The sequence below is a fragment of the Pseudochaenichthys georgianus genome, chromosome 9, assembly GCF_902827115.2.
Source record: "Pseudochaenichthys georgianus chromosome 9, fPseGeo1.2, whole genome shotgun sequence".
NCBI classification, from domain to species: domain Eukaryota; kingdom Metazoa; phylum Chordata; class Actinopteri; order Perciformes; family Channichthyidae; genus Pseudochaenichthys; species Pseudochaenichthys georgianus.
This window is the reverse complement of record NC_047511.1, coordinates 5965542-5984894: the sequence shown is the minus strand read 5'-3', so window position 1 is coordinate 5984894 and position 19353 is coordinate 5965542. Positions and strand designations below refer to the sequence as shown.

Genomic DNA, 19353 nt, shown 5'->3' with positions numbered 1-19353 from the left:
CCTGATGCATATCTCTTGCATAGATCACCTACAGTGTTGTACTTAAGAGTATTCAATTATTTTGTGTGACATCTTACATTTTTAGGTGCTGTCTTTTGTATAAAAATAACAAAAGCTTGTTTGTGTCTAAGGTTGCTTTTGAAAACGGCAGATTAATTTATATCTTCTCTTCGCAATTCTTGTGGTAAGATTTATATGTGATATAATTTATGTGATGTCTAACAATGATTGTTCATTTATTCATTTTAATTACATACAATTGTGTAGAAATCTACTTCTTATTAGCTTACTAAAATGTATACAGAAAATGCTGGCAAAGGTGGGATATGGAGGAGTCCAGAAATACATTAAAGTTCCACAAATTGATGAAAACTTTGATTTTCTCCAGTTTCTTCAAGAAGGTTTGTATCTATGTTATAATTGTAAACGTAAGTCATTAAAAAAGGTCAATTTGGAAGTCTAAATGACATGGTATTGTATATCTCCCAGTTACAGACAAATGTAGTCTGGAGTCTCAACTTCTAACTGAAGGCCTGCTCAATCTGACGGATACATCAGATACTGAGGTTGATTCAGACATATTTGATGAACTGATTAAATCCGGGGTCCGAAACTTCAAGGTTGGATACCGCCAGTATCCAGTAACAGGTACGGTTGTTAAATAAAGGTTTGGAAGATTTGACTCAGTCTTGGTTTAATATGCATGCATCAATATGTTTGCATGTATACAACTGATACTTTCTCATACTGTACCAATTGATTTTTAGGAAATAGTTTTCTTTCTTCTTTTAATCACATGATGACACCTTAACACTTTTTTTTATTCTTCTTTTATTCTCCTGTGTCAATTTTTATATCTCGAGATAAATTTGGTAGCAGACTCATCAGTGTTGCTGGACCTAACAGCATCACCAGCTTCAATAGGCGCGTTCACACCGCAGTACTTTTCCCACTTTAGTTCCAAAATGTTGCGTTCACACCAAAAAGAGCTGGAACTCAAATTAGTTCCTTTTCCGTCCCTGCTAGAGAGCAGGGACTTTCGTGGGAGAAAAAGGTTCCTATTTCTGATTGGCTGGGCGGATTGCAAACCACGCCCCGTAAAACTCCCAGAAAGTGTTGTGAAGCCGCCATTTTATTTTCCTCGCATTAGCATTATTAGCATTAGCATTAGCCCAGCGCAGAAACGCAGAGAGACTAACTTATGGCAACACAAACGAAAACATGGGAGCGGTGGAGATGAGGAGGTGTCAGCGTTTCTGGCGATTTACTCGGAAGGCTTCCCCAACTCCGGGGACTTCCAGCCGGGGACTCCGGTTGGCAGTATACGCCGTGAAGTTGTTTGCGGCCTGCCAGTAAACCCAAAGCAGAAGAAGAAGAAGTGACGTCAGCGGCTTCATTTGCCTAATCCTCCCTCAGGGACTTATTCCGGTGTGAACGCGATCTGTACTTAGTTCATGAGAACTAAAGGGTTCTCATGAACTAAGTTCTCATGAACTAAGTTCTGATGAACCTTTGTGGGAAAAGTACTGCGGTGTGAAAGCGCCTAATGCTCGATCTTACAGCATCACCAGCTTCATTGCCGAACCTACACCATCACCATCTTCCTCCATTTCATCAGATTCAACTGTTATCCTCTCATAGAATGAAATGAGAGAGCATATTGTTCCATATTGCTGTGTATTTTTTGGTGCGAATGTTTGAAAATAAATCTTGTTTCAAACAACTTTAGCCTACTTTATTTTTTAGTAATATTTATACTTTATTAGAGCTTCATTTACACCCAATAGTGTTAATATAAGAGTAACACTTTCATAGTTAATAAACTATTCTGTGAGAGAGTTAATATTTAACATCATGCAAGTGTTGAGAAAAACTAACTGGTTAGTGTTACGAAGAGTTACATTTGAACTCCAAATAGAGTTAATAATTACTCTGAATAGTGTTAAGAAACCAACTCTTTAAAAATAGTTAAATTAACTCTATGTGGTGTGGACCCATAATAGACACTGTCAAAGTGTTGAAATCAAATCTGACAGTGTTCATTTGGGGATGCTGATTTTCCTGTGGATAGATGCAGTGCTTCTCAAAGTGTGGTCCGCGGACCACTGGCGGTCCGTGAGCGCCCCCTAGTGGTCCGTGAGTATATTGGTAACATTTCACATTTGAAATAAATAAATACATTTCAGTTTTCCGCACTCTCGCGGGAATATCTCCGCAATGGAGGGAGGTTAAGTTTCACTTTCAATTGCATGATATAGCCCAGCGCAACACCTTCATCGCACATGTTGCCACTTGTTTGTACCATTTGCAGGCGATTTGTAATCTGTTCAAGAAAAACGATGTGTTTTTTGATATTTGTGTCCGCGAGTGTTTTTTTATTGGTTAAGTGGTCCTTGGTATGAAAAAGTTTGAGAAACACAACGCGATTCACATTTTCTATATGCAGTGTTTTTCCCAAAATGATGCTGTGTCATATTTCCTGAATGTGCTATGTTTTGTCTATATGCACATGTGTTTTTCATTTCAGTTTAATGGTTTGTGTGTATCAGAAGATCTTTAAACCGACATTGATTTTCACACTTTTTCCTATCGTGCAAACAAACAAAGACTTTGAGCAACCAGTCATTTTGCAATTATTTGAGATGTTAGTTTTAGGGAATTGTAGAACTATATGTAATTATTATTATGTATTTAATATGTTGTATGTGTTAGTGTGATAGGCATTATGAAATTAAATGATGTATTTAATGTGTGTTGATTGTTATGTGTACCTGGACTGCAGTCGGAAATGAGCTTTTAGCTATAATGTGGCATAAAGCATCTCTTCTCTTTGAGATTAATGTATTTTTATGCATGGTCCTTGGTCAGTAAAGATATATAATAACAATCTGTCTGCAATATGGGTTAATAAAACGGTTAAGAATAGACTGCACTTATTCCCTCCGTATAATTCTCCCTTTATTCAGCCATGTGCTTCAGGCAGAGTGAGCAGAGCCTGATGCCCTGCCAACTGTCTGACCAGTGATGACATCCCAGCAGAGCGCAAGCTATTCTTATTGGAGCTCGATGTGTGTGAATCTTAACACATATAATCATTGAAGGTTATGTAGTGAGCAACGGTTAGCCAAAAATATTAAATGTACAGAAATGTTTCCCTGGGGTATATATAAACTTTTCCTTTGGTGTCCCAGTGATTAAAAATGAATAAACCAACAAACAAGTAGCTACACAAACAAGGGTTGCAATTGAAAACACAGTAACCCCAGCGTCCCTGTTAATAAGGAAGATTCAGAGTCTTGCTGGAACATTCCTCACAACTCTGTCACTTAAACACACCTCCTGAAATATCCCTTGAGTCAGTGGGACAAACTTCACCTCAGTCCTGCCAGCACTATAGCACCCTTTAATTACACTGGGCTCTACACACACTACTGGCCCTGTGTGTGCTCTGCAGGCCATTCCATGGGGCAGTGCTTACAGCCAGCAATATTTAAAAACTTCTGGATTTTCCTTTTTGCTAGGGCACTGATGCTAGTTACAAATTAACTCAGTGTATTTCAAGTGCCCTGTGTTGGCAGTCAACTTCTAAAGCCAGAGCGTATGCAAATAGGGGTCTGTTGTGCATATTTGTAATGCCATTACTCTAAAAACAAGGATTTATGTTGTGGGACCCCTGTGTCCGAGAGAGTATTCATTCTGAAATCCATCTGTCTCAGTAGCACAGACAGAATATTCTTTATGAACAAAGTGACTGCTGGATATGGTGGCTGCTGTTGTTGTTGTTGTTGTTGTTGTTGTTGTTGTTGTTATTTACAGTATTGCCCTTTGCCCTTGCAGGCTAAGACATGTGTGGTCGTACAGTAAAAGTGAGTCACTGCCTTACAACTATGCTGGAGTCCAAGGGGAGTTCTCTCCAAACACAAAGACTTCATAGAGACTCAGGATGGGAGTGCGTGTCTCGGGAGGATTAACATCGGGAATCGACCAATCACGACAGATGCGCTCCGTTTCTCTCTCATGTGTTTGTTAAACGTTGTAATATTTTGCAGCTAATGGCACACAAACCTGAAGCAAGTTGATGAGGGGATTTTTACAAGCACAGCATGACATGCAGGAGACGAATTTATAAGGCCATCAACACAGATAATATAACCAAGCTGAACTCTCACTCGTAAAAGGGGTGTTACCATGGCTACAAACCAAATGCATGACAACTGCCTCTTCGCCTGTTGTAAATGTCCACGGCTTGAACGTGATAATCCACCAAGAGTTGTCCTGATTTGAAAAATAATTATTTTGTGTATGAAATGTATTCTTGTTCTTTAACTTGTCTGCTATTTTTGTTGGCAGAACACCTTGTATTACAGTGTATTACAGCTTGTATAGAATTAGATGATATGGCAGTATCAGTGGCCTGTACTACAAAGCAGGGTTTAGTGTTACCCTGAAGTTACTTCCATGTTTGTGATTTGTCAAATGCTGCAAACGATGTCCCTTTTATATGAACGCGCTCATATCCAGACTGAGAAACCCTGGGTTACAGAGTTTATCAGCACTGTTGTAGGACGTTTAGCGGGATTGCGTTTGTTAGGGTTAGCTAAGCCAGATGGCACAAAGATATCCAGGGTAAATTGAACTGGCTGCGTACTACAGGCCTCTGGTCCCTATCAATTATAATTCTCTGTAAATATACAGCTGTGAGTGCATTACAAAGGGATCATTGCGCTGCTTCGGTAACCCCTATAAACACAAACATATGCGTAAGAAACAGATAACCCGCTGTGTGGTGTCGCTTCTTTGGAGAAACAGCGCTACCTGCTGCGGACAAACCATCAGACTTTTATCTCCGTCCAAAGCAAAACAATCTTACCGTCACTATCTTTCATGTTTTTATTTGTAATATGCCTATCATTCCATCTTTCCTCAAGTTATGGTAAGCATAATATGTTTCCTTTTCTCAGACTTCACGTTTCTTTAGTTAGATTGAGCACAATAGTTGCAGATGGTAGAGATGTGTGGTTATAATAACTGAAACTTATGTCCAGCTTATGTTCTCTACAGAGTAGATACTGAAATAAATGGCAGCAGTTATTTAATTGTTTACAAATTCTCTGTATTTTGTAAGATTATTTCAATTGGCAGTCTTATCAATGAATGGCAAACACTAGGTTAAATGTTAGCAGTGCCAGTTGTATGTGTCGCCTGGGGAAGAGGTTCCATCGTCTTGTGAGCTTCTTGTGATGTATTTTCAAATTGGTTTAAATGTTTCCTTAATTTGCCGATACGTTGCCAAATGATGGGACCACAAATAGTGATCTTGGTACAATCCAAGGAGTTGTGTGATGATTTTCGGCAGGGCTGAATGCATTTATTGAAGCAACAGAATCCCAACAAATCTAATCCCAGTTATTACTTGAGAAATGAAATGAGGTTTGGTCTCTACTGTACATGCAGGCCCTATTTACATGCATGTTAAGAGAAGCCTATATTTGGTCATTTTATTAGAGCCTCACAGGGCTTTACCATTTGTACAGTATATAAGAATATCTAGCTTTAGACCAGGGGTGTCAAACTGAAGGCCCGGGGGCCAAATCCGGCCCGCGACTTCATTTTATGTGGCCCCACAAGAGCTTGCAAACAATATGATATGTTTATTATATGGTTACATGCTACTTTACAGAAGCACGTTGCCCATAAACTACATGTCCCACAATGCATCTGAAATTTGACTTTTCTTTTTTTAAATGTATCTTTTTTTTTATACTTTTTTCCAGAATTTGGCTTTTCTTTTTAAATCATTTTGTGACATTCTCACTGAAGAGACTTGCAATTATTTGCCCTAGACTTCTGCTTTCAGACGTAGTTAATTATGAAGTTTTTACCCTATCCGATAATAATCCAATACAGAGGCAATAATGTAATATAATACATTATTTTATATATATTAAATATTTAGATATGTATTTTTATATAGTCTTAAAGTTACAACCGGCCCTTTGAGTGCAGCCATAATGTGAATGTGGTCCACATTGAAATTGAGTTTGACACCCCTGCTTTAGACCCTCGGTTCAGATATATAACCCCCCCGCCCCACCAAACAATGTTTAAGGGAAAACGTCTTTTTTTTCAATAACAAACTATTGTTTCCAGTTGCAGCACAGCCTAATGTAACTGAAACAGACTGTGCTCACACATCACGGTGTTCCTGTCCACCCAGGTCTACCTGTAATGCGATAATAATGCCCAGCCTCAGGCCCTGCCTCTGCCAGACCTGTCGGACAGCAGCTGATGACGACCAGCAGACGCCTCTGGCACACTTTGTTTTTCCAGTGGGGATCATAGAAACGAGAAAGTGCTGAGGAAGTTTACTGTTATAAAGAAATGAGAGGTATTCAACCTTAGAACGGATGTGCAGGGTCATCACACGCACACACAATAAAAGGTCTGACGGGTAAAGAGTAGACACATGCTCAAACATCTTGGAAACAGACCAAAAATGTATCAGGATTATCTAAAAACATTAATATGTAAGTTGAAGAAGGAGTCTGATGGATGTTACAAAAGGCAGTTCACAGTTGTAGTTATCTCCTCTGTGCAGAGGAGTAATGATCGGAGACGTGCAGAGAGCTGGTAGATCTAGTTCTACGTTGATAACAAACTATCTGTATATGCAAACTGCTCTTAGACTAAATACCGAGAGAGGAAGTTGCACTCCAAGAATGGTACTCCTTGTTTAAAGACAACTTGAGATATGGATATAATGCTGACCCACAAGCCCTTATCACGCAGCCCTTATCAAACGAGCTGCACCTTTACCAGCTTTGATAACACTTTAATGCATCAATCATTTACAAGTACTTGGGGGTGAGGTTGATCGAGAGCAACCCTTTATGTTCACTTTCCTTCTCTTATTTGGATTCAAACCTTGGTAAAGAAGACTGATAACATGATAAGAATGCACGGGGCAAATTATCATAATGACAATTTAGTTAATCTATGGAACATTTTATTTTCCCCCATAGCAATAACGTCCGCTGATGCATCATTATGACGTCGCAGCATCAGCGCTGTCAGATCCTCTTGGGACCGAGGTTGTGTGCTCTTAACGGAGCGTCCACACTACAGCTTCAAAAAAAGCTTGGAGCTGGGCGTGTCTGAAGCTTGGGGATTTTATTCAAGCAACGCGACCAACAACCAATCACATGAATCTCCCGCCCCCGACATACAAAGCAAAAAACCCCGGGGATTTTATGGGAGCAATATATATATAAACTCCCCAAACAGGCGAAAACCTACCAGTTTCCCCCACTGTCTCTGCCACCTCCCTCCATGCCTGGTTCCTCCGGTTTGTATCCCGGTAGGTAAAGAGGGTCTGGTCATACAAAACCGGGTGATTTGCTACGGCGATAGTTAGTTTCTCCTCCGACTTTTTTGAAATATAGAAATGAACGGCGGGATATCTCTCCCAGCTTAGACACGGTTTGATTGGCTACGGCTTGAGCTGTCAGATTTTCCGAAACGGGATTTGATTGGCTGGCGCTTGCTACTCCGGCGTCTCCGGCGGAGACGGACCGCTCTGCTACCCACAATTCAGTTCGGCGAAAAAGCGAGGCAACGTGACGTCACCCCATTCAAAGTGAATGGGCAGATTGGAGTTGTCGACGCTGTCGACGCTGTAGTGTGGACGGGCCGTAAGTCCTGATGAATTCTCCTCACATCTTTCCTTACCCCCGTGGCGTTTCTCACTGATGTTAGGGACCAGAGGTTCGGAAAAGACATGAGACATAAGATCAGACTTTTCTGATATTTGACGGCAACCAAGAAATCTAAGACTTAGGACATTTATTGACTGATGGCAGCCACGTTTTTGGGTCCGTCCAAATTAAAGTGTGCTCAATTCCGCATGGCACATCATTTTGATGTTTTACAAAGGTAGATGTTAATTGATCATGGCTGACTTTTATGGTCCAGGTTTCATGAGAAAGTCAAGTTGGATTTGTGTGTCACATTTTGAGTAAACACTTCCCAATCAGGCACATTGGATTACACTTGCTGTAACATATTTGCACAAATGTCCAGCTCTGGGGACATGTCTCTTGTTGGTTCCAGGACAGGTCAAGACAATTCGAGTGACGGCATAAAACAAACAAGAGAGTGATGCCCTGAAAGCAGTAATAAAACACACAGACTGCACAGAGATCCCCTGCTATTTGGGGTCAAACGTGCAGCAGTGCTAAGTGGTTCATTTGGACAATTAATCAGAAGGCTATTAAGAAATACATTTCATGCAGACCAACACTGGTCTCGTAGCTCTGATGCATGATGAAAACATTGACCACTGAACACACAGCACAACAAAGTGCCTCCAAAGGCCAATAGCCGCGTTCACACTGCGGTACTTTTCCCACAAAGGTTCATGCGAACTTAGTTCATGATCGCGTTCACACCAAAAAGAGCCGGTACTAAAAGTAGTTCATGCGAACCTTTTTACCCCCTCGAAAGTCCCTGCTAGAGAGCAGGGACTTTCGAGCGGCTCTTTTTTGAGAAAAGAGCTATATTCCTGATTGGCTGGGCGGATTGCAAACCACGCCCCGTAAAACTCCCAACAAGTCTTGTGAAGCCGCCATTTTATTATCCTCGCATTAGCATTATTAGCATTAGCATTAGCCCAGCGCAGAAACGCAGAGAGACTAACTTATGGCAACACAAAATAAAACATGGGAGCGGTGGAGATGAGGAGGTGTCGGCGTTCTGGCGATTTACTCGGAAGGCTTCAGTAGAAGCTGCTGGGACTCCCAGCAGCTTCTACTGAAGCCAATCCCCAACTCCGGGGACTTCCGGCCGGGGACTTTGGGCGGCAGTATACGCCGTGAAGTGGTTTTCTGCCTGCCAGTAAACCCAAAGCAGAAGAAGAATAAGTGACGTCAGCGGCTTCATTTGACTAATCCACCCCCAGGGACTTTTTCTGGTGTGAACGCGATCTGTACTTAGTTCATGCGAACTAAAGAGTTCGCATGAACTAAGTTCGCATGAACCTTTGTGGGAAAAGTACCGCAGGGTGAACGCGGCTAATGTGTGAGCTTTAAACGGCATAGTAATACAATCAATTGATAATCAATCTGCAATTTAATTTTATTCACACTGGTTTTATGTGGTAAAAGGTCTGCGTTTTCACTGTTATGTATCTACAGAATTAAACATAAATGCTGCTTGCAAACACGTTAGTAAGAAACGAGGCGGAACAGGATCATCCCGTCCAAGTAGTGCTGCGTACCTGGACTCACATTCAGGTTCAGGTCCGGACTCAAGTCCAGAGGTTCAGGTTCAGGTCCGGACTTATAAGTCCGGACCTGAACCCATGGCTTGTGTCAAGTTGTGTGAGTAACTAAAGTGAACTTATTGTGAGCTAATTATCAATTGAAAATTAACAATAATCAACTCAAATTCAAACTCGTCAGGTTTATTGTGCTCCCTTCCAACTTGTGTCTACATTTCTCTACAAAGTACAAATGTAAAAAAAACACAGTCTACAGTCTACAAATGACTTATGACAGCAACTACAGTGAACTACTACAAAGTTCAAACATGTATTTCATTTACCAAACTAAAGTAACCGAACAGTCCCTGAGCTGACTGAGCCTAAATCCCTAAAGCGTTGCTGAAAGGTAGAGTGTAGAGTAGAATACGCATTACACTGTTACACACCTACTATACAGCATACACTGTAGTGACTGAACAGTCAGAGTGTACTGTACTGTATGTACACCATGTCTTTTCTACAACTCTACATGAGTACATTATAATAATAATAATAATGCATTTTATTTATTATTATTATACAGTACATACTACATACATAGTGATGTACATACTGTTAGAAATTAAAATCAATGTTGATATGGCGTAATTTTGAATTAAATACACCATTTAATTTAAATCAATTTTATTCTGAAAAAACCGGAAGTTCACACTATTTACTTAATACTTTTATTCTGAAAATTCTTCACTTCCGGTTAGCATTAGCATGTGGCGAAATGCTACGTTTTCAAATCGTGAATCGAAGGTGAAAGGACATGTGATGTTGTACACTGAGCACACTGGGATTAGCACTCATTTATTGACGCTGAATAACGTTTATCAGGGAATGTTTAAATAACCACAGACACCAGAATATACGTAAGTGCTAGTTTTTTTGCGAGTCCAAGTACCGGTTCCCGACGTTCCGGTTTTTAACCGGACTTGAACCGAAACTTTTTACAAGTCCAGTACCGGTTCGGCTTGCCGGTACGCAGCACTACGTCCAAGTAATCCAAAACTCTACATTATAACAGACCATCCTGATGTGTGTTATAGTGTGTGTGTGTGTGTGTGTGTGTGTGTGTGTGTGTGTGTGTGTGTGTGTGTGTGTGTGTGTGTGTGTGTGTGTGTGTGTGTGTGTGTGGGTGCTTAGACTGGTTTTATATGCATCAGATTTGATGACGGTAATCAGGGTGGACAGCCGTGCGTAATGCCCTCAGCCCTTGTGACGCCTCTTCTCCTATCAGAGGACTGACCTATCACCTGACCAGCTGCCTCGGGGTGCCTGCAGGAATTAAAGGAACCAGGTAGGCCAGTTTTCCTCATAGACTTCAAATCAGATAGTGTATTTACTTTTCATGATGTAAATATGAGGAAAACAACATGATAAGCCGGGCGGGGTACGTTGCATCGACAGCTTTCAAAATGGGAGCAAGAGGGGATGCAAAAATAGTCCCCAGTTGGGAATCAAAACCAGGTTCGCCACAGCTGGGCCGGGGCCGCCCAATTCCAGACATTTTTCAACCTTATTTTTCAAAGATGTAATTCAAGATGTTTTAAGACTTCCTAAAGGCTCCATGGGGACCTCGCTGCTTCAACAGAGGCCGACAAAGGCTGGGCCGATCCATCCCAAAGAAGAGGTTATGCTGGCATCATTTATTACTGTTGTATTTTGAAGTAAGGAATACATTTTAATGATTAAACCTTGGTAATTTAAGCCTGAAAAACATTACAATGTATGCATTTATGGTAATCATGACTTAAGGCAGAGTTTGTTCACATTGTTGAGACAAACTGTCATGGAGTCTCTGCCACTTGGTTTTATGGCAGAGGACTGGAACCAAGGAATGCCTTTGAAGTCCAACTCTTGATGGAACAATCAATGAAAAGAGGTGTGTGTGTGTGTGTGTGTGTGTGTGTGTGTGTGTGTGTGTGTGTGTGTGTGTGTGTGTGTGTGTGTTATCAGATGTTGTTTTCATCTTTAACACACCAACAACATCCTGTGGGTAGCACTCAATGTATGCGAAGAATAACAGAGGTCAAGAGATCTGAACTTCCATGTCGGCCTTTATCCTGCATGGGTCTTGTTTTCAAACCAGTTCCCACCCGGCACCCTCTAGGCTTGATGCAAGAACCAACATGTAGCTTCAATAATCTTGACATGTATTCTGGATCCGACCGACCATACACAGTTTAGGAGGTGGACCTAATGGTTTGTGAACCAAAGTGTTAAAGTCTTGAGTTTGGCTGTTAACATCTTCTTTATTTGGAACCGGAAGGTTTTAATTAACTTTTATTTTAAGTTAAAAACCATGTGAAAGAAACACAGAGAGAACCCACACATGACAACACCATGTCAGTGACCCGTCAATCACAAGGTAGCCCCGCCCTGAAGCATACGGCTCTTTATCACCTATTTCGCTCTCAATGGGACCATCATTTACAACATGAACATCCCATTATGTTGAAGAGGACTTACAAGTAGCAGCATAATTAGAAAACACATTTACTGAGGTGATTAGTTAAGGGAGAAGTAGTCTCATTTCTCATAGACTTCTATACAATTTGGCTTCTTTTTGCAACTAGTGGAGTGGCCCCCTGCTGGCCATTAGAAGGAATGCAGGTTTAAGTTAATCTTGCTTCATCTTTTAAGTCCCTAAGATGCCGCTTTGACTCGACCCTCATAGTAGCTGAGACAAACACAACCAATAAACAGACGGCTGCTGCTGCTGTGCACAAGGAAGAGTTTCAGGACGCAGTATGCTGTAGAGACACACTCAAGTGAGTTGAAATCCAATTAATACAAAACACAACATGTTATGTGCAGATTTAGTGGACGATTTCAAAGGCTTTGACGGCGAAGACAGAACTAAAGTAGCCCTTCAGAATGGCGTAGTGTAAAATGTCTGCTCTAATGATGTTGCAGACCAAGGACATTGTTTACAAGATCCTTTTGGCAGTCACACTTGGCTCATGCACACAATTGTTGTGTTCATGGCAACCCAGCAGTCTGGTCTTGAATCAATGCATTCTGAATATATGCGTGCGAGTGTGACAGCACGATTGACAGCACTGTGCAGCATGGGCACATCTCATCTAAAGTGCTGTGTGCCTGATTACCGCTGGCAAAGCTGAGAAATGCAACAGCATCAATATGAAATCTTAAATCACGTTTTATCTGTGAGTAAGAATTGATTCACATGTGCTGAAACAAGCTAACAACGACCTGCCTCCCTCCAGCAGCTGAAAGCCTTCGCACCTCTCAGTCAGGCACATGCCGGGAATACTAATTCCTCACCATCAGGTGCACTTTGTGGCTCAGCAGCATTTAGAGTGTATAATATATGCTAATTACATTTATACAACAGCCACTTTTGTGATATGAGGTGATGTAATCAGGGTCGTAGCCAACGAGCTGCCTGTCAGAGCTGAAACTGCTGGAGCATACACACATCCTCATTCTACACCAGTCCCATAGCGCTTATGCCTTCTGTGGAATAAGATACACCTGCTTCTAATTCATGTTGACTGGTTCCATATTCAAAATTGGTGTATGTTTATTGTTAGCCTGGCTCTCACTTTTTCCCCATAATAATTATACAATTAGTTTGAAGGGTCCTGTGGATATAATTGCAATATGTCAGGGATTCTCATTACTCAATTTAAAGTGGCTTATTTTATACCCAACCGTACCTCATTAGTATCTCACGAGACAATCTGAGAGCCTTCTCTGCTGTAATGCTGAGAACAAGACGATGACAGAGTTCAGATATGACTGGAAGAGATAGTCCCTCATCTCTGAGGGTCGGAGACTGCAGTGAAGGGAAGGACAATACAGCCACAGATTCCCAACCTAACGGCTTCACTCTGCAGTCGGGATGCAGATAAGGATTATTTGTATCTATCAAATATTAATTTCTTAAGTCTAAAGCTATAATGCATGTCCTATCTCTATCATTATCCAAAGTCACATATCACATTATGCACAACATATACATTTCCATTACAGTTTTGTCTTCTCAAGTTGTCTATCACAAATACGTTTTAAAGAAAACTATATTTAGCGTTGCACTTTTTTAGGTTTTATAATCCCATTTATTTAATATTAATTTTACATATATTCCAAATTGCCATTGTTAGATGAATCACTAACTCTGACATTTTCATTGCCAGCCACTCCTTCTCTGTAATTATTGTGCAAATGACATAATGTTGCTTATTAAAGCTTTAATTAATTCATTGCTTATCCACTCACATGACTAATCGGTAACTATTCTGACAATTCACATTTCTGAATAGACCTTCATACGTTAATATGAGTACAGTATTCGGTTGGAAAGTCTAATACAATATGTCCCTGTAGAGTGTAGACAGTGTAATGAGCTGCAGTCGAGGTAAAGTAACACAAAACAGGAATTTACCTTAAAAACTGAACCTAGAAAGATATTCACTTCATTTGTCTAACTGAAACATTTGAAAACGTGTCTGCTATCATAAAATCAACTAGTTAATTAAACTAGTTTATTGTAAATATTTCCTCTTTTTTTACAGAGTTTTCGTCTTCATCTCTTTAAGTTATGGTCTGTTGATTTCACACACTAGCAATATAAAGAGCACTTGGCTAAGGAATTAGTTTCTACATCAGGGAAGTGACCAAGTACATTTACTCTACTACTGCACTTAAGTACAATGTTGAGATACTTGTACTTTACTTCAGTATTTCCATTTTATACTACTTTCTTCTTCTACTCCACTCCAGTTCAGAGGTAAATTGTTTACTTTTCCTCCACTACATGTATTTAATACCTTTAGTTACTTCACGATGTGGATGAATGATGTGAAATATAATCAAGTGTTGAATCAGACCTTTAGTTCCACCTGGAGTAAATCCACCAGCTACCCTGCAGTCTACAAAGTACTTCAGACTAGGCTGCACCTTCACCAGCTTTGAGAACCACTTTCATGATCAATCATTATAAAACATATCATATATATTATTCTGAAATGGGCCAATCTGCACAATGACTACTTTGACTGTCGCTACTTTCACTATATTTAGATGAGAATACTTTATATCTTTACTTCTAGGATACATTTTGAATGCAGGACTTTTACTGTAACAGAGTATTCCTACACTCTTACTTCTACTTATACTCAAGTACAAGATCTGAGTACTTCTCCTTTTACTCAATTAGTCAAGATCTGAGTAGCCTACCTTCTCCCACCCACCTCTGTCTTACGGAGAATTTGAAGAAGGGGAAAGTGCTTTACCCTTCAGTGTCATGGGATGTTTTGGAGGATGTCGTCAGTGTCCAACGTTCCTCCATAGAAACCGCGTATGATTTGATGTTAAAGTCCGCCATCAGATGGTAGACCCCTCCAGGGTGAAGGTAGCAGTTTGCGCTCCTGCTTGTCGTCCTCGAACAGCAGCAGCGCGCTCCTCCAGGTGAAGTTCCTCGGAACATCGCGGTGACGTCTCCTGCCATCTTCACGTAGGACGGGGCGATTGCGGGTCAGCTGGGAGAATTCGGTTGTTCTTGTTGCTGAAGCCGGCGGCCAGGGCACCTGCCGAGATCACCGGGATGTCCCAGTGCGACGCCAGCCGGACCACGCGGCCGCCTCGTACTCACACACGGACCCAGGATCAGATCCGGCTTCTGCGCCCGCACGACCTGTCCAGCAGCAGGAACAGAGCCCATTCACACAGTCGGAGTTCTCAACAGTGTATGTTGAAGTGGATCCCGGAGTACTGCCCCCCCTCCGCCTGCGCCGCTGCTGTGCGTAAAGGATGGCCGGTGCGACCCTCGCGTATGTGAGAACGGGTAGGAGGTATTTTGTGGCAGAAACACCAACACGTCTATGTTCTCGGTGATGTTGTTTGTCATAACTGGCCCCAGGACGATCAGAAAGTACACACATCAGTGCGCCGAGGAATGGCATGGTGCCCCTCTCCAAGTCCCCGCTGCAGGAAAGGACAAAGTGTTGGAGAGGTGTTCTGCAGATGTTTTCTTTCCTCAAGTGTTTGGCAGTGCACATACGCTGCACACAGAAAGCCCTCCGCCGGGAGTAAATGTCTTAATGGTAAATAACTGTGTATTAAAAAAGAGAATCTGCCTGAATGTGTGTGTTTTCTCGGCATTGAGAGTTCTTCGAAGGATCTGACCTGCTCTAAATATTGTCCAGCAGAGCTCTGATCTGCCGGGTCGGCGGTCCCCAAACAGCTCAGCCTGCAGCTCCAACACACGCTGGCTCCTGCCTGGAGTTTTTGAAGCCATCTTTTCCAGGATTATTCCTGCGTTCATCGAGCGCTGCCCACCTCCTTCTTAAAGCTACACCGTCGCCCGCTCACAATGCGCCACTTCAACACAGCCTGGGTAATTGCCACTTAATGGGAATTACTGGTTCTGGGAGCCTGAAACAACAAACAGCACACACCACTTCCCTCTGTGTTTTGAAGTGAAGTGCATGATGCACTTCGGCTGGTTGCCACAGTCAACTGATGTCCATGTGTTAAACCAGCTGTGGTTCAAAGCAGGGGTGGACTGGGAGGAAAAAGTGGCCCGGGAATAATTGACAGACAGGCCCACTTAATGCGCGGCATTTATCGGCCGGCCGGCGACGAAAGTATGTTTCTTAACAAACAACCCTATGCATTTAATGTTATTTTGGACCATTATTCATATAGTAATCACATTACCTGAGCCCTTGAGTTGCCTAGAGAAAAAATAGTTACGGCATATATTTATTCATTTGAATGTGAAACCGATCTTGATGCAATAACATTTGGACCCAATTTGCCCAGACTTGACACATGGAATAAAACATGGGCGTAGGGAAGCATCCTCAATGTGGGTGATGAGACAATTTAACAGGGGTGGACCCTCACCTCCTCTATGGGGGTCCGGGGCATGCTCCCCAGGGAAGATTTTTTTTTTAAATGTTGAAGTTAAATGCATCAATCTGGTGCACTTTGAGAGCAAAATTAGGGACTAAACCTATGGATACATCTCTCAACACCCATATGAAACAGAACTGTGAACAGATGTACTTTTTCTTTCAACATTTATTTGAACAGCAAAGTGGAGGCAAAAGTGACTGCACCCAAAACAATAAAACCTGCTAGCTAACTAGCCTAAACTCAGTAACAGAATGTGGGCAACACGTTCTTCTCCACAGCCGCGCGATCCTCTGAGTCAGACGTCACTTCCCCCTTTTCTATCCAGCGGGTACAGCCACCTCCCCCTGAACCCCGTTTCCCTGCCAACCCCCCCCCCCCTCCCCTATGCAAGCCCCTCCCTCTGAACCCAGGGCTCGCTACAATACTGTATACTGTATACACAAACTATACAAAAACGCCTTTACGCTTTGGAGCTTGTTTATCTGTAAACAACTGCCAGCTAGGTCTCTCAGTCACTCACTCCTGATCGTTCACCGCGCAGTGACAGCTGCTACGGGCCTGATGTGTGAAAGTGAAACTATCTGATAGATAGAACATAGGTACCCTATCAAAACGCCTATCAAACACCCCTCCAGGGAGTGGGCGGAACACTTACAAATGTGGGCCTGTAGGATTTAGGTAAGCAAAAAAGAAAAAGAAAAAGGGAGTGGGCGGAACACTTTTTTTTTACATTTTCTTTTTTGGCCCACCAGCCCACGCACAGCACCGGCCCACCGGGAAAACTCCCGGTATTCCCAATGGCCAGTCCGCCCCTGGTGCAAAGTAACTAAGTACATTTTAATCAAGTACTTTAATTAAGTACAATTTTGAGTATAGGCTACTTATACTTTGCTTGAGTAGGCTATTTACATTATTTGCTACTTTGTACTTCTACTCCACTACAGTTCAGAGAGTGTACTTTTACTCCACTACATGTATTTGATACCTTTAGTTATTTTACAGATTTTGATTAATGATGTGAAATATAATCAAGTGTTAAATCAGGACTTTAGTTCCACTGGAAGTAATCCACCAGCTACCCTGCAGTCTACAAAACTACTTCAAACGAGCTGCACCTTCACCCAGCTTTGAGAACACTTCATCTGATCAATTCATGTATAAAACTTATCATATATATAATTATTCTGAAATGGACCCATCTGCACAATGACTACTTTATCTTGCTACTTTCAAACACTAGAACCCGCCAGGGGGGGGGGGTCACTGTATACCTAAAACCGCCACGGGTTAAAGTTTACCCCGCTATTAGAATGCATTGATTTTCAAGGTAGGCCCCTACAATGTTCTTTATGTATCATACTAGAACACAGGGTTAACAGTGAGTTTGATCGCACACACAGTGATGAGACTTATACCAATAGAATCTGTGGACTATCAGCTCATCTCTCTATCCTCTCTCTTCTCCTCTATCTCTCTCTCTCTAGCTCTCTCTCTCTCTCTCACTCCTCTCTCTCTTCTCTCTCCTCTCTCTCTCTCTCTCTCTCTCTCTCTATAAGGAACCGCAGAAAAACAACAGGCGTTGCTATAGCAACACGTCATGTTTATGTTTACGCGCAGGTCAATAGCGCAAGAATCACTGCATTTTCTATAAGGTAAATATTACCAGCTGGCGCTGATGGGTATAAATGGCAATTTTTTGGACCATTTTTTCAATCTGACCTCATTGACAATTTTTAACAACAGAGGGTGCTACATTAATAACACACTTTCAGGAAAAGTCACAGACTGGGAGGCTTGAATGTATTATTGAAAAATAAAACAGTTGAGGCTCCCTCCGCAAGATGAGGCCCCCCCCGCGAGGTGAGGCACCACGCAGTCTGCGTGATCTTCCTGTAGGGAGGGACGGCCCTGAGTACAGTACATGTACAACAGACTTGTTACTGCCGTAGTGGGTGCTTGTAAACAGGTACATGTGTTTAACTACCAGCTCTCCCCTAATAACAATATACATTGGTATTTAGTTACTTTACACCACTGAGGTAGGTTTTATGAATCCGGGTCAGTCATGTTCACACCACAGCTAACAATAGCATCTACATGATGGTTGATGGAACCCATCATTTGTTCTATAATCTTTTTAAATGTCTATGTGGTTTCAAATGTTTTGCAAGAGATACATTTTTTAACATTTCAAGTAGGCTTCTTTAAGCGGGAGAAAAAAGAAATACCTCCTTTGGGAAAAAGCTAAATATATGGTATTTAACATGAGCACTGTTACATTTTTGTCCACACAAAACAACTATAAAAATAGACTCTGTAATAGCTTGAGTGAGTTAATTATTACACTACAAATTCCAGTCCACACACAGTTTAACATCACTTTAATTCAATTCTCTTTCTGTGCATAACATGTTGGTGAAGCTTCATGGGTTTGAGTCCGTTAATAACCACCGCTGGGATGAATCCCCCATCATTACTCAATCATATAGGCCTAGATGTGTGATTTGGTAAGAGACAGTTCAGTGAAGTGGGAATTTCTGCGTCTCCCACCAGAGTCATACAGTTGTACAGTAATCGTTTTTGTTTTTGGTGAAGTGTGAAGGCTGGCTAAACTTTTGTGTGTGTCTACGGGATTGAATGTCAATCTTTGTCTGAAAAGAGGCCACACTCACAACCCCCCGTTCTGGAGCCTGCTCTCCATTTTTCCATTGATTAGATTTGTTTCGCTAGTCAATATTAGCATCCCAACTAATACCACGTCTAATGTGAATTACAGATGCTCCTTGCAAACCAAGCTGAGAAATTAGGTTCACTGTGATAATCTCACCGACTTCACTACTCCAAACACGTTTACTTACTTGCTTACTTACTGTTTGGTTCTTGCTGTAAAATACAAGATGGCGACAGTTGAAATGTAAACATTTAGGCTTTATAATGTTGGTCCTTGTAATATATCACATGATCTGCAAATCAGGGGGGCTCTGCTGTCCACATGTCAAAACCTTCCCGGGCAAGACACTTGCTCCTAAAAGTAAAGTATAGCATCCAAATATATTTAACCCTTTAAACTACCAGACCAAGAAAAAAGCTATGGAAAAATTATTTGTTTGCATTTTTTTATCAAATGGGACACAAATAACCACAAACAATTTTATTTG

At 41.5% G+C, this 19353-nt stretch overlaps 1 protein-coding gene across 1 annotated transcript in view; it reads right to left on the bottom strand.

The window, feature by feature from the left end:
* Positions 1-15572, bottom strand: part of npr3 (natriuretic peptide receptor 3) — a 32381-nt gene extending 16809 nt beyond the window's left edge. Inside the window, 12 exon segments of the mRNA XM_034090648.1 lie at positions 14580-14612; positions 14615-14696; positions 14698-14754; positions 14757-14804; positions 14806-14829; positions 14831-14910; positions 14913-14930; positions 14933-14957; positions 14960-15066; positions 15069-15102; positions 15105-15211; positions 15461-15572. Of these exon segments, the coding sequence (XP_033946539.1) occupies positions 14580-14612; positions 14615-14696; positions 14698-14754; positions 14757-14804; positions 14806-14829; positions 14831-14910; positions 14913-14930; positions 14933-14957; positions 14960-15066; positions 15069-15102; positions 15105-15211; positions 15461-15572 (727 nt within the window).
* Positions 15573-19353: the final 3781 nt, after the last annotated feature.